Genomic DNA, 17,341 nt, shown 5'->3' with positions numbered 1-17,341 from the left:
TTGACGAAAATGTGTGAACAGAAAAAGTCGTATTATAATTGTTCGGTATTTGGTTGCTTAAACTCATCATTAAATACCGAATTTTCATTTTTTAAATTACCAGTTGATTCGGGGAGGTAAGTAAGTTATTTATTTGAATTTCAATTGAAATTGAAAGCCAACTCAAATAAATTTAGGAATATCGAATTGTTTTAGAGAGGTTTTAGGAATTATTGGATAACTAGCTTTTGCCCGCGGCTTCACCCGCGTGCAGATCGTCATAAATTATAGCCTATATGTTATTCAGGGTTATAAACAATAATACTGTAAAGTTACATCAAAAGCCGTTCAGTAGTTTTTGCGTGAAAGAGCAACAAACATCCAGACATCCAAACTTTCGCATTTATAATATTAGTTGGATAATAGTGTCAATAACTCAACTAAATACTACTTCCTTCTCGTGTATGTATTTGTTTGCAAACTATTACTATAATAACGTACTAAATATAAATAAGTATACGTGGATATCTGTTATTGTCTTTCTTGCATAGTATTAAGAGTAACATTTTTCTATCATAACGAAATAAACGCAACACATGACAAGACAACCCTAGCGCGACGGCCGAGCGTGCGAGCGAGAGAGGTATGCAAAGCGAGGTACATACATGAGTTTACCTTCTGTTGTATTTTGTGACACGGGTCTTAACGCGGCTTTTTTATTTTAATTGTAATGGGACGAAAAAGTGATTGATTGAGCTGGGAGTTTAAAATCTTATAATTTAGTAGGTACTTTTACCGTAGTGTGCACACATATTTATTTATTTATTTATTTATTTATTTATTTATTTCCAAGCTTAAACCTATTTTTACAGAAATCCAATACAATAGCCAACGAAATATGACAGAAACGTAACAATAGATATGGTATATTATATCCGGCAGTGTGTGTAGGCCTTACGGGCGCGTCGCGGCCAGCGCAGGCCGGGCTCACAGCGTGAGTCCTTCAGACTCGCGCGGCCCGCCATACGCCAAGTACCAGCTACATAACTATTTTATTCATTATAATAAACCTAATTTTTTTTAGTGCGGCGAATCTTTCGGTCTAATTTGATAGTAAAAAGTTTTCATGCGTTACCCAAAACCCGATATGAGCTGGGACTCTATTTACATACTGTTGGTGTTCACCATGGCGGTTTATAAGTGGCTAGTGAGTGTGGTTTTTTTTGTTTGAAACATTGTTCATCTTAATCCATTTTATTTGACAAAAATTACAAAAAGTGCCATATTTGTGTGAATAAAGTGGGTTGTCCTATAAGTTACCCAATTTATTTTGGTTTTAAATAAAGAAAATGGAAGTTGGTTTTAAGTAAGAACTTTTTGGCCGTCTCTCAGTACCTAGACGTGAACAGTACATACCACTTAACTAAAAAAATAATAACAATAATATTATGCAATTTTCCTGGATATCGTCATTATCAACCATCCATCGGCATTGACTTTGAATGTCAAGGTCGAAACGGCTATTCAGCTAACCGTGTTTTGATATCATTTTGATTGAAGTGCACACAAAAGGCCCAGAACACACGGTGAAACGCAACTGCAACAAAACTGCAACTTCTAGTTACTTTTCAGTTGCATATAAGTTTCAGCCATAGATTCCGTTGTAAGACCACACATGACGCGACCAGTTTGAAACCGGTTTGAAACGGTCAAAAGTAACTAGAAGTTGCAGTTTCGTTGCAATGAGGGCTATCGTTTTTATACTTAACAGTTGGCACCCCTGGCGATTGACAGGACCTTACTCTACAGTGGCGCCATCTTGATGAGTGCAAATGCGATAGTCCTCCTACCACTTTAGCGCTCACCAGTTGGCGCCACTGTCTTCGCTACTAGCAAGTGACAGGACCTTACTCTACAGTGGCGCTAACTGGTGAGCGCTGAAACGATAGCCCTCATTGCGTTTCACCGTGTGTTCTGGGCCAAAGTGTATCAAGTAGAGATTTGCTGATTGAGGTTGGTGGTGTTTCAGAAATTCTACCGAACGCTGAGCGAGATCAAGGCAGAGGTGGAGGCGGTGATCAAGAGCGGGCGGCGCGCGGCCGACGGCGCGCCCGACCTGTCGCGCCGCGTCGACCAGCTCAAGGAGCTCTACAACCGGCTCGGCGCACAGGTTACCCTTCTGTCTACTTAAACCTTCCTGGTTTATTTATTTATTTATTAGGTCTACCAACATTGTTACATAACAACATGTAAACATAAAAATAACAATTATGAACTTACAATGCAACAACAATTATAGGCTGACACAACATGCAATATAGATTCAATGCAGTTTGTTCCGAACCGTTCCATGCACACAAAAAACATTTAATCATATCAATAATAGTAGAATTTTGATTTAAACATGACTCATCTTATAAGTAGGTACTTACTTACTTACTACAAATGCAAATTATGTTTCATTTACTAAAGAAAAAACGGTTACCATAGCTCAATCTGAGACAAACAGTTGAGACGCCACATAGGAGTATAGTTTCCTTTTATACTGGTTACAAGACTAGCAATACGCTGTTCATTCGAATCGTGTAGAATCAATTCAAAGAAAATTTCTGAAAATCCTTTCCTTCAGACAAGGTTTTCATAGAAAACTGTCGTCTTACAGAGACAGATTGGAAAAATATAATATTATGTCCTTAGAGACTAGACGCAAACAGGCTGACTTAATATATTTACATAAAATCCTGCATTCCAATATCGACTCACCACCGCTTCTCTCTTCCATTAACTTCAACACTGTGTTTAGAACTCGTAACCCTAAGTTGTTTTCCCTGCAGGTGTATCACAATAATACATCCTTCTTTAATCCCATAGTCCGTATGTGTCGCCAATATAATGACTTAACACAGCGGTCGTCGGATATCGATATCGATATTGATATATTCGTTGCTAGTCTGAATGTCTTCAGGAGGAGTCTCACAACAGCGTTTCTTAGTAGGTAGTTAATTTATCAATCTATCTTTATATGTATATCATAATCTAAATAACTTTAATGATTGAAGTAATACTTTTAACTTTTCTTTCTTCACTCTTCTAAATCTGATGCACTATGTAAGTATGCCTTGTCCGCACCAATTGTACAAAGTATGCAATTTTATTAAAATCCAATTTTATTAAACATACCTTGTTGAACATGTCAGAAACACTTTTTTGGATTACAATCTAGATTAAAACTGTATTTACTGTTGGTTGTAATGTAAATGTATCTTGTTGATTGTACTCTGTATGTGTTTTTTGTACAAATAAAATAAAAATAAAATAAAAATAACTTTTTGATAGCATTGTGAAGCTCTTATAGATCTAGAGAGATGCAAACTAATGCGCTGAGTTCGAAACCCAGTGTTGCATTTGAAATTCACACACATAAAGTAGTCAAAATAAAAACAATACGTCGCGAAGAGTGTGTGTCATGCACGCATTGCATTGGGTGCGATTCTTCGTTCGCATACCAGGTTGCAAGTAATGTACGTACAGCACCACTACATACGCAGTGACGTGCGATTTAATGTGTTCTGTTAGTTTGAATGTGCTCATTATCCACTGCGGTATCAGAACTCAACGATCGAATAATCTTTAGTACTACGCAAGCAATGTAAACTGTTTACACATATAACATCGCTGCTGCCATCATGGCTGTTGTAAACGATGTGTTCTGTAATCTGTTTTTGGGCATATTGTTGCGACATTGGCCCCGCCCCCTTTTCACATCTCTCTTTAGTGTCTGTGACCTGTGGTGAAGCTTGACTGTTACTGACGATTGGTCTTGTGCAGGTGACGGACGCCAAGGGCAAGCTGGAGGGCGCGCTGCTGCACGCGCGCGAGCTGCACGCCGACCTGGCCGAGCTGGCGCCGCGCCTCGACGCGCTCGTGGCCAGCCCCGCTCCTCGCGCTGTGAGTACACGCACGTCCACCTGTCATCGAGGGCGAGCTGGAGCGCTGCTGCAGGCGAGCTGCACGCCGACCTGGCCGAGCTGGCGCCGCGCCTCGACGCGCTCGTGGCCAGCCCCGCTCCTCGCGCTGTGAGTACACGCACGTCCACCTGTCATCGAGGGCGAGCTGGAGCGCTGCTGCAGGCGAGCTGCACGCCGACCTGGCCGAGCTGGCGCCGCGCCTCGACGCGCTCGTGGCCAGCCCCGCTCCTCGCGCTGTGAGTACACGCACGTCCACCTGTCATCGAGGGCGAGCTGGAGCGCTGCTGCAGGCGAGCTGCACGCCGACCTGGCCGAGCTGGCGCCGCGCCTCGACGCGCTCGTGGCCAGCCCCGCTCCTCGCGCTGTGAGTACACGCACGTCCACCTGTCATCGAGGGCGAGCTGGAGCGCTGCTGCAGGCGAGCTGCACGCCGACCTGGCCGAGCTGGCGCCGCGCCTCGACGCGCTCGTGGCCAGCCCCGCTCCTCGCGCTGTGAGTACACGCACGTCCACCTGTCATCGAGGGCGAGCTGGAGCGCTGCTGCAGGCGAGCTGCACGCCGACCTGGCCGAGCTGGCGCCGCGCCTCGACGCGCTCGTGGCCAGCCCCGCTCCTCGCGCTGTGAGTACACGCACGTCCACCTGTCATCGAGGGCGAGCTGGAGCGCTGCTGCAGGCGAGCTGCACGCCGACCTGGCCGAGCTGGCGCCGCGCCTCGACGCGCTCGTGGCCAGCCCCGCTCCTCGCGCTGTGAGTACACGCACGTCCACCTGTCATCGAGGGCGAGCTGGAGCGCTGCTGCAGGCGAGCTGCACGCCGACCTGGCCGAGCTGGCGCCGCGCCTCGACGCGCTCGTGGCCAGCCCCGCTCCTCGCGCTGTGAGTACACGCACGTCCACCTGTCATCGAGGGCGAGCTGGAGCGCTGCTGCAGGCGAGCTGCACGCCGACCTGGCCGAGCTGGCGCCGCGCCTCGACGCGCTCGTGGCCAGCCCCGCTCCTCGCGCTGTGAGTACACGCACGTCCACCTGTCATCGAGGGCGAGCTGGAGCGCTGCTGCAGGCGAGCTGCACGCCGACCTGGCCGAGCTGGCGCCGCGCCTCGACGCGCTCGTGGCCAGCCCCGCTCCTCGCGCTGTGAGTACACGCACGTCCACCTGTCATCGAGGGCGAGCTGGAGCGCTGCTGCAGGCGAGCTGCACGCCGACCTGGCCGAGCTGGCGCCGCGCCTCGACGCGCTCGTGGCCAGCCCCGCTCCTCGCGCTGTGAGTACACGCACGTCCACCTGTCATCGAGGGCGAGCTGGAGCGCTGCTGCAGGCGAGCTGCACGCCGACCTGGCCGAGCTGGCGCCGCGCCTCGACGCGCTCGTGGCCAGCCCCGCTCCTCGCGCTGTGAGTACACGCACGTCCACCTGTCATCGAGGGCGAGCTGGAGCGCTGCTGCAGGCGAGCTGCACGCCGACCTGGCCGAGCTGGCGCCGCGCCTCGACGCGCTCGTGGCCAGCCCCGCTCCTCGCGCTGTGAGTACACGCACGTCCACCTGTCATCGAGGGCGAGCTGGAGCGCTGCTGCAGGCGAGCTGCACGCCGACCTGGCCGAGCTGGCGCCGCGCCCCGACGCGCTCGTGGCCAGCCCCGCTCCTCGCGCTGTGAGTACACGCACGTCCACCTGTCATCGAGGGCGAGCTGGAGCGCTGCTGCAGGCGAGCTGCACGCCGACCTGGCCGAGCTGGCGCCGCGCCTCGACGCGCTCGTGGCCAGCCCCGCTCCTCGCGCTGTGAGTACACGCACGTCCACCTGTCATCGAGGGCGAGCTGGAGCGCTGCTGCAGGCGAGCTGCACGCCGACCTGGCCGAGCTGGCGCCGCGCCTCGACGCGCTCGTGGCCAGCCCCGCTCCTCGCGCTGTGAGTACACGCACGTCCACCTGTCATCGAGGGCGAGCTGGAGCGCTGCTGCAGGCGAGCTGCACGCCGACCTGGCCGAGCTGGCGCCGCGCCTCGACGCGCTCGTGGCCAGCCCCGCTCCTCGCGCTGTGAGTACACGCACGTCCACCTGTCATCGAGGGCGAGCTGGAGCGCTGCTGCAGGCGAGCTGCACGCCGACCTGGCCGAGCTGGCGCCGCGCCTCGACGCGCTCGTGGCCAGCCCCGCTCCTCGCGCTGTGAGTACACGCTGTCCACCTGTCATCGAGGGCGAGCTGGAGCGCTGCTGCAGGCGAGCTGCACGCCGACCTGGCCGAGCTGGCGCCGCGCCTCGACGCGCTCGTGGCCAGCCCCGCTCCTCGCGCTGTGAGTACACGCTGTCCACCTGTCATCGAGGGCGAGCTGGAGCGCTGCTGCAGGCGAGCTGCACGCCGACCTGGCCGAGCTGGCGCCGCGCCTAGACGCGCTCGTGGCCAGCCCCGCTCCTCGCGCTGTGAGTACACGCACGTCCACCTGTCATCGAGGGCGAGCTGAAGCGCTGCTGCAGGCGAGCTGCACGCCGACCTGGCCGAGCTGGCGCCGCGCCTCGACGCGCTCGTGGCCAGCCCCGCTCCTCGCGCTGTGAGTACACGCACGTCCACCTGTCATCGAGGGCGAGCTGGAGCGCTGCTGCAGGCGAGCTGCACGCCGACCTGGCCGAGCTGGCGCCGCGCCTCGACGCGCTCGTGGCCAGCCCCGCTCCTCGCGCTGTGAGTACACGCACGTCCACCTGTCATCGAGGGCGAGCTGGAGCGCTGCTGCAGGCGAGCTGCACGCCGACCTGGCCGAGCTGGCGCCGCGCCTCGACGCGCTCGTGGCCAGCCCCGCTCCTCGCGCTGTGAGTACACGCACGTCCACCTGTCATCGAGGGCGAGCTGGAGCGCTGCTGCAGGCGAGCTGCACGCCGACCTGGCCGAGCTGGCGCCGCGCCTCGACGCGCTCGTGGCCAGCCCCGCTCCTCGCGCTGTAAGCGTCTCGATTTTATGCTCACACCTACAGCTGCAAGACGTCCAGTAGAGGCACTGAGTCAAGTACTGGATTAGTATCTGACACCTCATAGATGACAAACACCCGTATTCACAAACGATGCTTTCTTAAGTGAAGCAGCAAATCGAACGCATAGCGTTGAATAGAGCTTTGCGATTGGTTCGCGTGTGACCTTGTGCGTCCACGTGGACTGTGAGACCTCATAGTAACGTTTGTTTTACGATCGATGTAATTAAGGTCTATTGAATTCTACAATTCCAATGACAAGATTAATCCCAGTTCGATGTCTTATATCATTAATTAACTTAAAAAAAATGCTATGTATGTATACCTGTAACTGGGGTCATATACGCATACGTCTTTGGGGAGGCCTTTGTCCAGCAGTGGACGTCATTTGACTGAAACGACGACGACGAACGACGACGCATCATGACGTGTTAATAATGTTAAAATGTATGAACTGTATGTGACTTTGTTGGTGTACCTAATCCCAACTTCCCAACTAATATTATAAATGCGAAAGTAACTCTGTCTGTCTGTCTGTCTGTTACGCTTTCCCGCTTAAACCTCGCAACCGATTTCGATGAAATTTGGCAGGGACATAGTTTGAGTCCCGGGAATGGACATAGGATAGTTTTTATCCCGGTTTTTGAAACAGGGACGCGCGCGATAAAGTTTTTCTGTGACAGACAAAATTCCACGCGGGCGAAGCCGCGGGCAGAAAGCTAGTAAATAAATAAATCTATCTTTTTTGCTCCAAAGGGTGCCTCCCCGGCCCGGCAAGCGCTGGAACTCGAACTTTCCCGACTGGAAGCCACACACGACCGCCTGAACGCCAACTACCGGCACTTCGCCGAGCTGTGCGAGCCCACCCAGCTGCAGGAGCTCAAGCAGCAGGTGGACGCCATCAACCAACGCTGGGACGAGGCGCGGCGCCGCGCGGGCGGCCCGAGGGAGCCGGCCCTGCGCCGCCTGGTAGCTGACGCTGATGCTGAGTTAGCTGCGAACACCGCGCCGTCAGCCGCTCGCTTGACCCAGCTTGAAAAAGAACTCCGAGGGAGAGCGGCCGAGGTGGCGGCGCTCGATGACGCGGCGCTCACGGCCACATACGACCGTCTGCTGCAGAAGATTGAGGTCAGTGTTTTTGTACTCGCTCATGACTCGACATTGCTGGGAACGTTCACGCGCTTGGAATATGGATAGGTTTGGGTTGTTAAAAGCGTCATAGTGAGGGTGACACGTTTTTACGTCTTTTGCGGCACCTTTAAAAACATAGTAAAGAAAGATTGTTATTCTGTTTGATGGTTATGTTGCGTAGATTTACCCAAGAACTTTTAACTGATCAAAACCATATCCAAAAGTTGCAGGTCGATCGGGACATTTTCATTGCATAATTACTATAAGACATCCTTCAAAATTGACATATTTAAAGATTCTGTTAAATCACCATGACATAATGCTCCGCCATGTCGATTCGTGCTTATATGCTCGTCGCTACTTCTTATTCGAGTCAGTACGATATTTTCTAACATTATGTATTTAACGTCTCAAAACACTCGAATAAGTTGTAGTGATGAACTGAAACACCCTTTAGCTTTTGGTATTTTTGTTCATTAGTCCTCGATCTCCATCGCACGCTTACGACTTGTTGAGGGTGCGAGTGAGACCGCCGCTTACTCGTTTTGTACGGGCAAGCACGTACATTACGCCGCATCATCAATATTTTGACCTACTTTTGTAAATACGCGTCAATTACTTTTTGTACAAATCACTTCAGTTCGTTCGCATACATCATACCATTAAGTCGCGCGTTCTCACCTTACCATCAAAATCCATATCTAGCGTATCAGTTTAGAATACAAGTTATTTTTACCTCACAAACACTTCTATCATTCCAAATCAACCCTATCAAATCATATATACGGCAACCCCGTACATTGGTCCTTCGAGCAACCGTGGCGGGACCTCTAACGCGTTCTTCAGTGACTTGAATACGTGTCAGTGAGTTTCCGTGTGCGGCCTATCACGTGTCCAAAACTTCATCACTGCGCTATCAAGTGTGCAGCAGATCAACACCATCAATACTGTGCAATCAAGCACAGCCTACTCGGTACCCGGCAATCAAATTTCGGCGTCCCGAGGCGATCAACGGCCGTGCGTGACGTAACAAGCAGCGTCCGCATAGCTACTACGGCAGGAGGAGCATCAGCATCTCCACTGCCACACCAGCCGCATCAGCATCGGCATACCAGAAACAACGGGCAGTATCTTCAATCCAAGTAAGATCAGTCCTTTATTACTTACATCTATCGACCAAAAATGTCTTCCATCAGCGATATTCTTACTACTCTACAACAACTATCATCAGCTATTGAAAACGTGTATACCAATTTCAAAAAAGACGGGTCAGATAGAAAAAATGCAGGATATATCAAGCGTAGATTGGATACTCTGGACAGTTATTGGTTCGAGTATGACAAAAACTACAGAATGTTATCACAGCTAGATTTAGATGAATCAAGTAGAAATCAAATAGATCAAGAGCATGTACAAGAAAAAGAGAGATTCGATATCATTAGAGCTGGAATCCAGAACTATCAGACATCAAAAGAGTCTCCTGTCGTCTCTCGACCTGAGACACCATTATTAAAACCTCCAACATTTGTGGCTCCTGATCCGAGTGAGTCACACATCAGTCTCAAAACCGCTACCAAAACATCCTCTTCTGCATCAAGTAGAACAGAAGAGGTGTTAAAGAAACAGCAGAGCAATTTTAAAGCACTTCAACGAACTATAAACAAAATAAACATAGCATCAATAACAGAAAAGTGGGAGTTTGAGGATCTACTACGCATTCTCAACACTCGTTGGGGCGTTATTGACGCTCTACATTGGGAGTTAGATAGCGAACTTAACGGGTCAAACAAGCAGTATGAGGAAGCCTTTGCGTATTATGAACAAGAATACGACAACATCAAAAAGGCCATAAACAAAAAAATGTGGTCTGTAGCACATCAAGAAAAATCCACTCCAAGATTAGAAGTACCATCTTTCAGTGGAAGCTACCTAAACTGGGTTTCTTTCAAAGACCTTTTTACTGAAACGATCCACAACAATCCTTCAATGTCAGCCGCGCAAAAGATGCAGTATCTAAAAACAAAAGTGAAAGGAGAAGCCGAAAAACTAATCCAACACTTACACGTCAGTTCTGACAACTACACCGTCTGTTGGGACATTCTCAATCAGAGATACAACAATAAAAAACTTATATTTACATCTCATGTAAATATCCTAATGAACATCCCAGTTGCGCATCAACAAACAGCAGCGCATCTTAAACGTATTCACGATAATACTCTGGAATGTCTCAACGCCATAAAAAATTTGGGAATTGACATCAGCTCGTGGGATCCTCTTCTTGTGCATATTTTAACACAAAAATTGGATACCCAATCATATACAGATTACGTGGAGTCTGTAAACGACCCTAGAGAGCTACCAACACTTGAGGAATTATTACATTTCTTAGAAACCAAATTTACCATACTGGAATCAGCGCGTAGAAAACAAGATAACGTCATACCAAAAAATCAAGCATCAAATCAGGGGTCAAAGTATCAAAGTAATAATCAATTCAAACATTCATTTTCTACAAACAGCAAAATAATTCCGCAACCTACCTACAACACTAAAGTAGTGTCATCAAAAAAAACACCAAGTGTTCGTTGTGCAATAACGAACACGGCATTTTTTTCTGTCCAAAATTTTTAGAAATGCCACCCTATAATAGACTCAAGACCGTAAACAGATTAAACCTGTGTCCTAATTGCCTCAATGGACACCATGGAAAACCATGTTTATCAGATTATGTTTGCCGCGAGTGCAATAAAGACCACAATAGCTTGCTACATGCCGCGTTTTCGCAATCGCCACGCTCGACAACAGACACCGGAACGGGGGCTGCGGGCGCGCGAGGGGGAAACGCCAGCAAAAGTGCTAACGCTGGAATTCAAGTCGGCGACAGCTCGCAAGCGACACATGCATGGGTTAATGAACCCGTCCAAGTTCTACTTCCAACTGCATTGATCAAAATACAAGCCAATGACGGTACAGATCACATCATGCGAGCCTTACTAGACCAAGGCTCACAAACATCTTTAATAACAGAACATGCAGCCCAGCTCCTTAAATTACCTAGAACGAGATGCAAGGGAATCGTTTCAGGTATAGGAGACAAGGAGAGCAACTGCAAGGGTGTCATCAGTGTAAGGTGTTCATCAATGGTCAGTGACTTTACATTTGAAACTGATGCTCTTATAATGAAACAACTTATCAAACACTTACCAAATCAAACATTCACCAAACCAGATTGGTCGTACCTACATCATATAAGACTGGCCGACCCTGAATTCCATTTAAGTCGGCCGGTAGATATTTTGCTAGGTGCCGACGTATACTCAACTATCCTAATGGATGGTATCTGCAGAGCAAGTTCATCCCTCCCGACAGCTCAACAGACACAGCTCGGGTGGATTCTGAGCGGCAACGCAAAAACTTTTCAATGCAACGTCGTTCTACAGAACATAGATGAAATTCAGAAGTTTTGGGAGATAGAGGAGGTAGCTGAACAATCAGAGCTATCCTCCGAAGATCAGCAATGCATCGACTTCTATCAGTCAACCACACAAAGAAGGGAAGACGGAAGATACGAAGTTTGTTTACCATTAAAACCAAATTATCAGGAGAAATTAGGGCATTCAAGATCAAAAGCCATAGCGCAATTTTACAGATTAGAACAAAAGTTATCAAAAGACAAAAATATCGATCAAGAATATAAGTTATTCATAAACGAGTACATTTCGCTCGGACACATGATACCTGCTGACGACAACATTCCTCGCCTTACATGTCATTTACCTCACCATTGCGTCATACGCGAACAATCGACTACAACAAAATTACGAGTTGTATTCAATGCCTCCAATAAAACATCATCAGGACTAAGTTTGAATGACGTAATGTGCCGAGGACCAAATCTCCAACAGGACATTCAGAATCTCATCATCAAGTGGAGACAACATCGTTTCGCGTTTACAGCTGATCTCGAAAAGATGTTTAGACAAATCTGGCTGAGTGAAAAAGACCAAGACTTGCAGAGGATCATGTGGCGTGATCATCCTACAGATCAGCTTAGGGAGTACAAACTATCCACTGTTACTTACGGGACGAAAGCAGCGCCATTTCTTGCCATGATGACGCTTAAACAGTTGGCTCAGGATGAAAGGCCGAACTTTCAAAATAGTTCAGCTCCAAGCGTCCTCGAGGAGTCCTTCTACATGGATGACCTAATCCATGGTTCACATTCGCTAGAAGCAGCTAAGCAATTGCAAAACGATATGATCAATCTTTTAAAATCAGGAGGATTCCATCTACGAAAATGGAAGTCCAATGCACCTGAACTTCTGGAAGGTGTACATGCTGACCAGAAACCTCAAGATTTTGACTTTAAACAAGCAGAATCCACAAAAACTTTAGGACTCGGATGGAATCCCGAACAAGACCATTTCATCTTTCAATCACAGATTCCCATATCAGCATCAAAAATTACTAAGAGATCACTGTTGTCAGACATATCAAAGATATTTGATCCCTTAGGCTGGCTCGCGCCCCTCACAATAAAGCTGAAAATACTATTTCAAGATGTATGGAAGGCGAATGTTGAGTGGGACGAATCAGTATCATCAGATATCAGCGAAAAGTGGATAAAGATCAAATCAGAAATAGACATCATCAACCAATACCAAATACCGCGGTGGCTGCAAACGAAACACAGAGATCGCATTGAACTACATGGTTTTTGTGACGCAAGCAAGAAAGCTTACGCATGCGTCATTTATTGTAAAATAATAAAACCAAACAATGAATCATCAGTAACATTAGTTGCGGGGAAAACAAAATTAGTCCCACTCAACAAAACTACGTCACTGCCTCGTTTAGAGCTTTGTGGGGCAGTATTACTATCAAAACTTACTAATAAAGTCAAAGAATGCCTAAGTAATCACCTCATCACCGTCTATGGCTGGGTCGATTCCATGGTAGTACTAGGTTGGCTCAATGGTGACGCAGATAGATGGAAACCTTTTGTTGCCAACCGAGTTAAACAAGTCGTGTCGTCGATGGACCCCAGTTGTTGGCAATATATCAAATCAGAGGAGAACCCTGCCGACTGCGCCAGCAGAGGCCTGACCCCATCACAGCTCAAGGATCACTCTCTGTGGTGGCAAGGCCCTACGTGGCTTAAATCAATAAATACCTACAAACCAAAAGACGAAGAAAGCATAAAAACCATGAAAGAAAGTCCAGCTTTGTATGACGGAGTATCCTTTCATGACGTTCATCACTATGCGGCCATATACATATTGGTCGGCATCATCGGAGTCGCCGGCGTCGTGTGGGCGTGGCGGCGCTGCAGGCGCGCGGGAGCGAGCGCCGCGCCGGCCCCAGCGGCGGCGCCTGCGCCGCTCCCAGCTCCGCGAGACAGTGTGCAAAGTGTTCAGTGTAGTGCGTCTAATGATGTTTATAGTGTAGTGCGCGAAGTTCCTAATACAAGTGCGCGAGTGTTAAAACAAAACAAGTGCTCGTCCCCTGCAGTGCTTCGGTCCGTGTTCAGTATTTCGGATGAGCGCAAAAATTAGTATAGTATAGGAGTAAAATTGTCAATCACCTTGTAATTCATTACAACACTAACACTGGAAAACACATAGCATAATTAGCATAAGCAACAAATTGTCTCACCCTTGTAATCATATCAGCATCTCATTACTCCTACTAACCTCATCTTTCTCGCCCGGGAATATGTACGGGCAAGCACGTACATTACGCCGCATCATCAATATTTTGACCTACTTTTGTAAATACGCGTCAATTACTTTTTGTACAAATCACTTCAGTTCGTTCGCATACATCATACCATTAAGTCGCGCGTTCTCACCTTACCATCAAAATCCATATCTAGCGTATCAGTTTAGAATACAAGTTATTTTTACCTCACAAACACTTCTATCATTCCAAATCAACCCTATCAAATCATATATACGGCAACCCCGTACACGTTTAGTCCAGTCACTGTTTATAAATATTCGTGCACGTAGTGTAGTCGCTTCGACGAGACGATCGCCGAACTACTCGAGTGGTCAATAACACGTGTGTCGTCCTAAACCTAACCGAGAGTTCGAGTTCCACTCCCGACGCACCGGAGGCGGCACGTCATCCATCGAGCATTGCGAGGTGTACATTCACGACTGTAAATATCATCATCGACTACATGTAAATAGACTGACGTGGTGTTGGTGTGTGCTGTGTGGTGTGTCGACGCTTACTCACGGCATCTCATTCATTGAACCGGCTTTCACGGACTCACGCTGGGCTCACGCTTCACCGCGCATCGCCCGGGCCGACGGCGCGACCGGCGGAGTGGACTAACACTGTAAATAACCGCGCGGCCTAACGACCGACCTAACCTCCGAGTGACCGGTTTGTACTTTGCAGGCCGCCGCTCGCCCGGTCAAAGAGGAAGCGCTCGAATACGAGAAAGTGACGGACACGATCAAACGTCGGCTCGAAAGTCCCGTCGACACGCCCGACACCGAGAAACCTGAATTGAAAAAGTCAAAAATACCTCTGGCGTTGAACAGTCCGGTGCCGATCCGCCGCGAGGTCAAGGAGGGCGGCTGCCGGAGCCGCGGCTCCTCGCTCGAGCGGGTGAAGTCCAAGGCCGGTAGCCCCTGCGCCGACAGCCTGGTCAGCGGCATGTCCTTCGACTCCATAGAGCCTCCCCCGTCCCTCCCCTCCACGCCCGGGACGCCCAAGAAAGACAGCAGCACGTTTAATCTCTTGAAGGACAGCGACCTGTTCACTCAGATATCGAAAAATAAAATCGAGCCATCCGAACCTAAACCAGTTCTAGATGACAAACCGAAGGTATCTCCCTGTCACGTGGTGGCGATAAAGGAACACGAAATTGTAAAAGCGACCGTAAGTTCGCCCGAGCCGGCCAGCAACATTGAGACCGCGGTGGAATTTGTCCCGCAGAGAGTTGAGACCGTTGAAATAGTTGACGACACGGAGGGTGATTCGGCCAGTGCCTCCTCGGATTCGGAAGAGAAGCAGGAAGTCAATAGGCGCCCGTCGGTAGATTTGGGCTCGGAGCCGAAGACCTTCGTCGTTGAAGTGCGTACACTGGAGCAGCGCATGCGGCCCACCCTCGGAGTTATCATGCGAAAGAGCGCTGAAGATAATGCGAATGTTCCCGACTTGATCCCCTCGGTTGAGAAACGAAACGATCTCGACTTTTCCACCCAGACTCCTCCCTGTACTCCAATGGAAGAGGGAGATATGTCTCCACTGGACGACGCAGCTCTTAAACGTAACATTCAACACGTAAGAGAGGATGAAGCCAACGAATATCTGATTCTCGAGGATGCTGTGTCTGAGTCTATTCCATCAACTGGGGACTCCAGCCCATCGACTAAGGAATCTAGTCCGTCGATTAAGGAATCTATTCCATCGACTAAGAAACCTAGTCTTTCAACTAAGGAATCTTCTCCTTCGACTGAGGTGTCTAGTCCTTTGACTAAAGAGGTTGATACTGCTAAAGCGGAGGAGAAAGTGGACGTCCCAGAGTATACATACCCATCCGATTCTAGTGCTAAGTCGGCCGACAACGAAACGACATCGAACGATCACGAAGAGGAGGCGATTTATTCCGAAGTCGAAGAAACTGCTCAGGTAATTTTAGAATACTCGTAGTTGATTGTTTGCATAGCTAATACTCGTATGTGACATGCATTCGAATTATAATGCCAATTAGATTTTTTATTCCTGAAATCCCAACTAATATTATAAATGCGAAAGTAACTCTGTCTGTCTGTCTGTCTGTCTGTCTGTCTGTCTGTTACGCTTTCCCGCTTAAACCTCGCAACCGATTTTGATGAAATTTGGCATAGAGATAGTTTGAGTCCCGGGAAAGAACATAGGATAGTTTTTATCCCGGTTTTTGAAACAGGGACGCGCGCGATAAAGTTTTTCTGTGACAGACAAAATTCCACGCGGGCGAAGCCGCGGGCGGAAAGCTAGTCGTCTATAAATTTCAATGTCAGGTTATCTCGGGTAAGGAGTTCGCATTGTAACGAAACACGTACAATGGGCCACAGTTCCAGCTACCCATTTCTGTTACTGCTACTCATTTTCTCTCGATCTCATCAAATGGCGATTCTTTGCTATAGAACGAGACGACATGACCGGAAATGGGTAGCTGGAAGTGTAGCCCAAAACTAAGGTGCACCAAGATAAACACTGTGGTATTTTGTAATAGGTGGAATATCTGGTTATTTTAGTCAGTGTTCATAGAATATATAGATTGGTGGTATTAGACTGGATGCCACGTATCGGAAAGCGCAGCGTGTGACGTCGATCCACAAGGTAGACACACGACCTCATGAAGGTAGGAGGAAGACGTTGGATGCAGGCTGCTACCAAGCGGTCAATATGGAAATTATTGGGGGAGGCCTATGTTCAGCAGTATACGTCCGGTGGCTGAAATTATGATGATGATTATCGAATTTCTTTTCGTTTTACTTACGGTGTATAACATTTATGTTACTTTTTGTTGAGACGATGATTGAGATACGCAAACCATAGCGAAATCGCTTAAAGAATGTGTATTAAGGCTGGTTTTAGTGTCACGCGGACCGTCCGAGCTTCTAGGGAGCGTTTTAGAGCAGTGTTTTTCAACCTTTTTCATGACGCGACCCCCCTAGCATGAAAAAATTTTTTGCGACCCCCCGACTGATCGCTTTTTTTCATGCCTTTTACGAAGATGTTGTAGGCACCAAATTCTTCAATCTATACAACATTTATGCATTTGCATAATTAGACTTCGGATAGATCTAGCTTTAAACCTTTACTGTTTTTTTTACTGAGGTAGTTTTTACGACCTCTCGCGACCCCCCTATAGAGGCTTCGCGACCCCCCTATAGAGACTTCAAATGAATAACCTCATGCGGGATCATCCTCATGATCCTCGTGTCACACGTGCCCGCTTGCAGACGGCGGCGTCGCCGGGCGCGCCGCTGTGCGCGCCGCTGTGCGCGTCGACGCCGGTGCGGGCGGCCACGGTGGTGGGTGTGTCGCACAAGGCACCCGCTTCACCCGTGTCCCCGGTTCCGCCATCGCCTGTCGCCAGCCCCGTTGCTGAGAAGTACCAGAGGACTGACGACTTTGACGATGTGAGTAGCTTTTGATTATGTTCCACTTGAATAACTGCACTACCTACAACTATAACTGCTTAAACTGTAAGAATGTTAATGTGCTAATGTGGTTCAGCAATAAACAATTGAATATTATGTATTGAATATTATTACAATATTGTGTATTGAATACCTTTTAAAGTG

At 48.4% G+C, this 17,341-nt stretch overlaps 1 protein-coding gene across 1 annotated transcript in view; it reads left to right on the top strand.

Annotated features, from left to right (window-relative positions):
• The first annotated feature begins 1,135 nt into the window (after positions 1 to 1,135).
• LOC135081918 (uncharacterized) overlaps positions 1,136 to 17,341 on the top strand; it is a 32,162-nt gene continuing 15,956 nt past the window's right edge. Inside the window, exons 1-14 of the mRNA XM_063976701.1 lie at positions 1,136 to 1,186; positions 2,009 to 2,149; positions 3,808 to 4,055; positions 4,349 to 4,439; positions 4,599 to 4,823; positions 4,983 to 5,207; positions 5,495 to 5,719; positions 5,879 to 6,103; positions 6,517 to 6,741; positions 7,653 to 8,024; positions 11,471 to 11,602; positions 11,936 to 12,361; positions 14,439 to 15,677; positions 16,997 to 17,176. Of these exons, the coding sequence (XP_063832771.1) occupies positions 1,166 to 1,186; positions 2,009 to 2,149; positions 3,808 to 4,055; positions 4,349 to 4,439; positions 4,599 to 4,823; positions 4,983 to 5,207; positions 5,495 to 5,719; positions 5,879 to 6,103; positions 6,517 to 6,741; positions 7,653 to 8,024; positions 11,471 to 11,602; positions 11,936 to 12,361; positions 14,439 to 15,677; positions 16,997 to 17,176 (3,975 nt within the window). The 5' untranslated portion in view covers positions 1,136 to 1,165. The remainder of the gene's footprint in view (positions 1,187 to 2,008; positions 2,150 to 3,807; positions 4,056 to 4,348; positions 4,440 to 4,598; positions 4,824 to 4,982; positions 5,208 to 5,494; positions 5,720 to 5,878; positions 6,104 to 6,516; positions 6,742 to 7,652; positions 8,025 to 11,470; positions 11,603 to 11,935; positions 12,362 to 14,438; positions 15,678 to 16,996; positions 17,177 to 17,341) is intronic.

The sequence above is a fragment of the Ostrinia nubilalis genome, chromosome 20 (genome assembly GCF_963855985.1).
Source record: "Ostrinia nubilalis chromosome 20, ilOstNubi1.1, whole genome shotgun sequence".
Taxonomy (NCBI): domain Eukaryota; kingdom Metazoa; phylum Arthropoda; class Insecta; order Lepidoptera; family Crambidae; genus Ostrinia; species Ostrinia nubilalis.
This window is presented reverse-complemented; position numbering and strand designations above follow the sequence as displayed.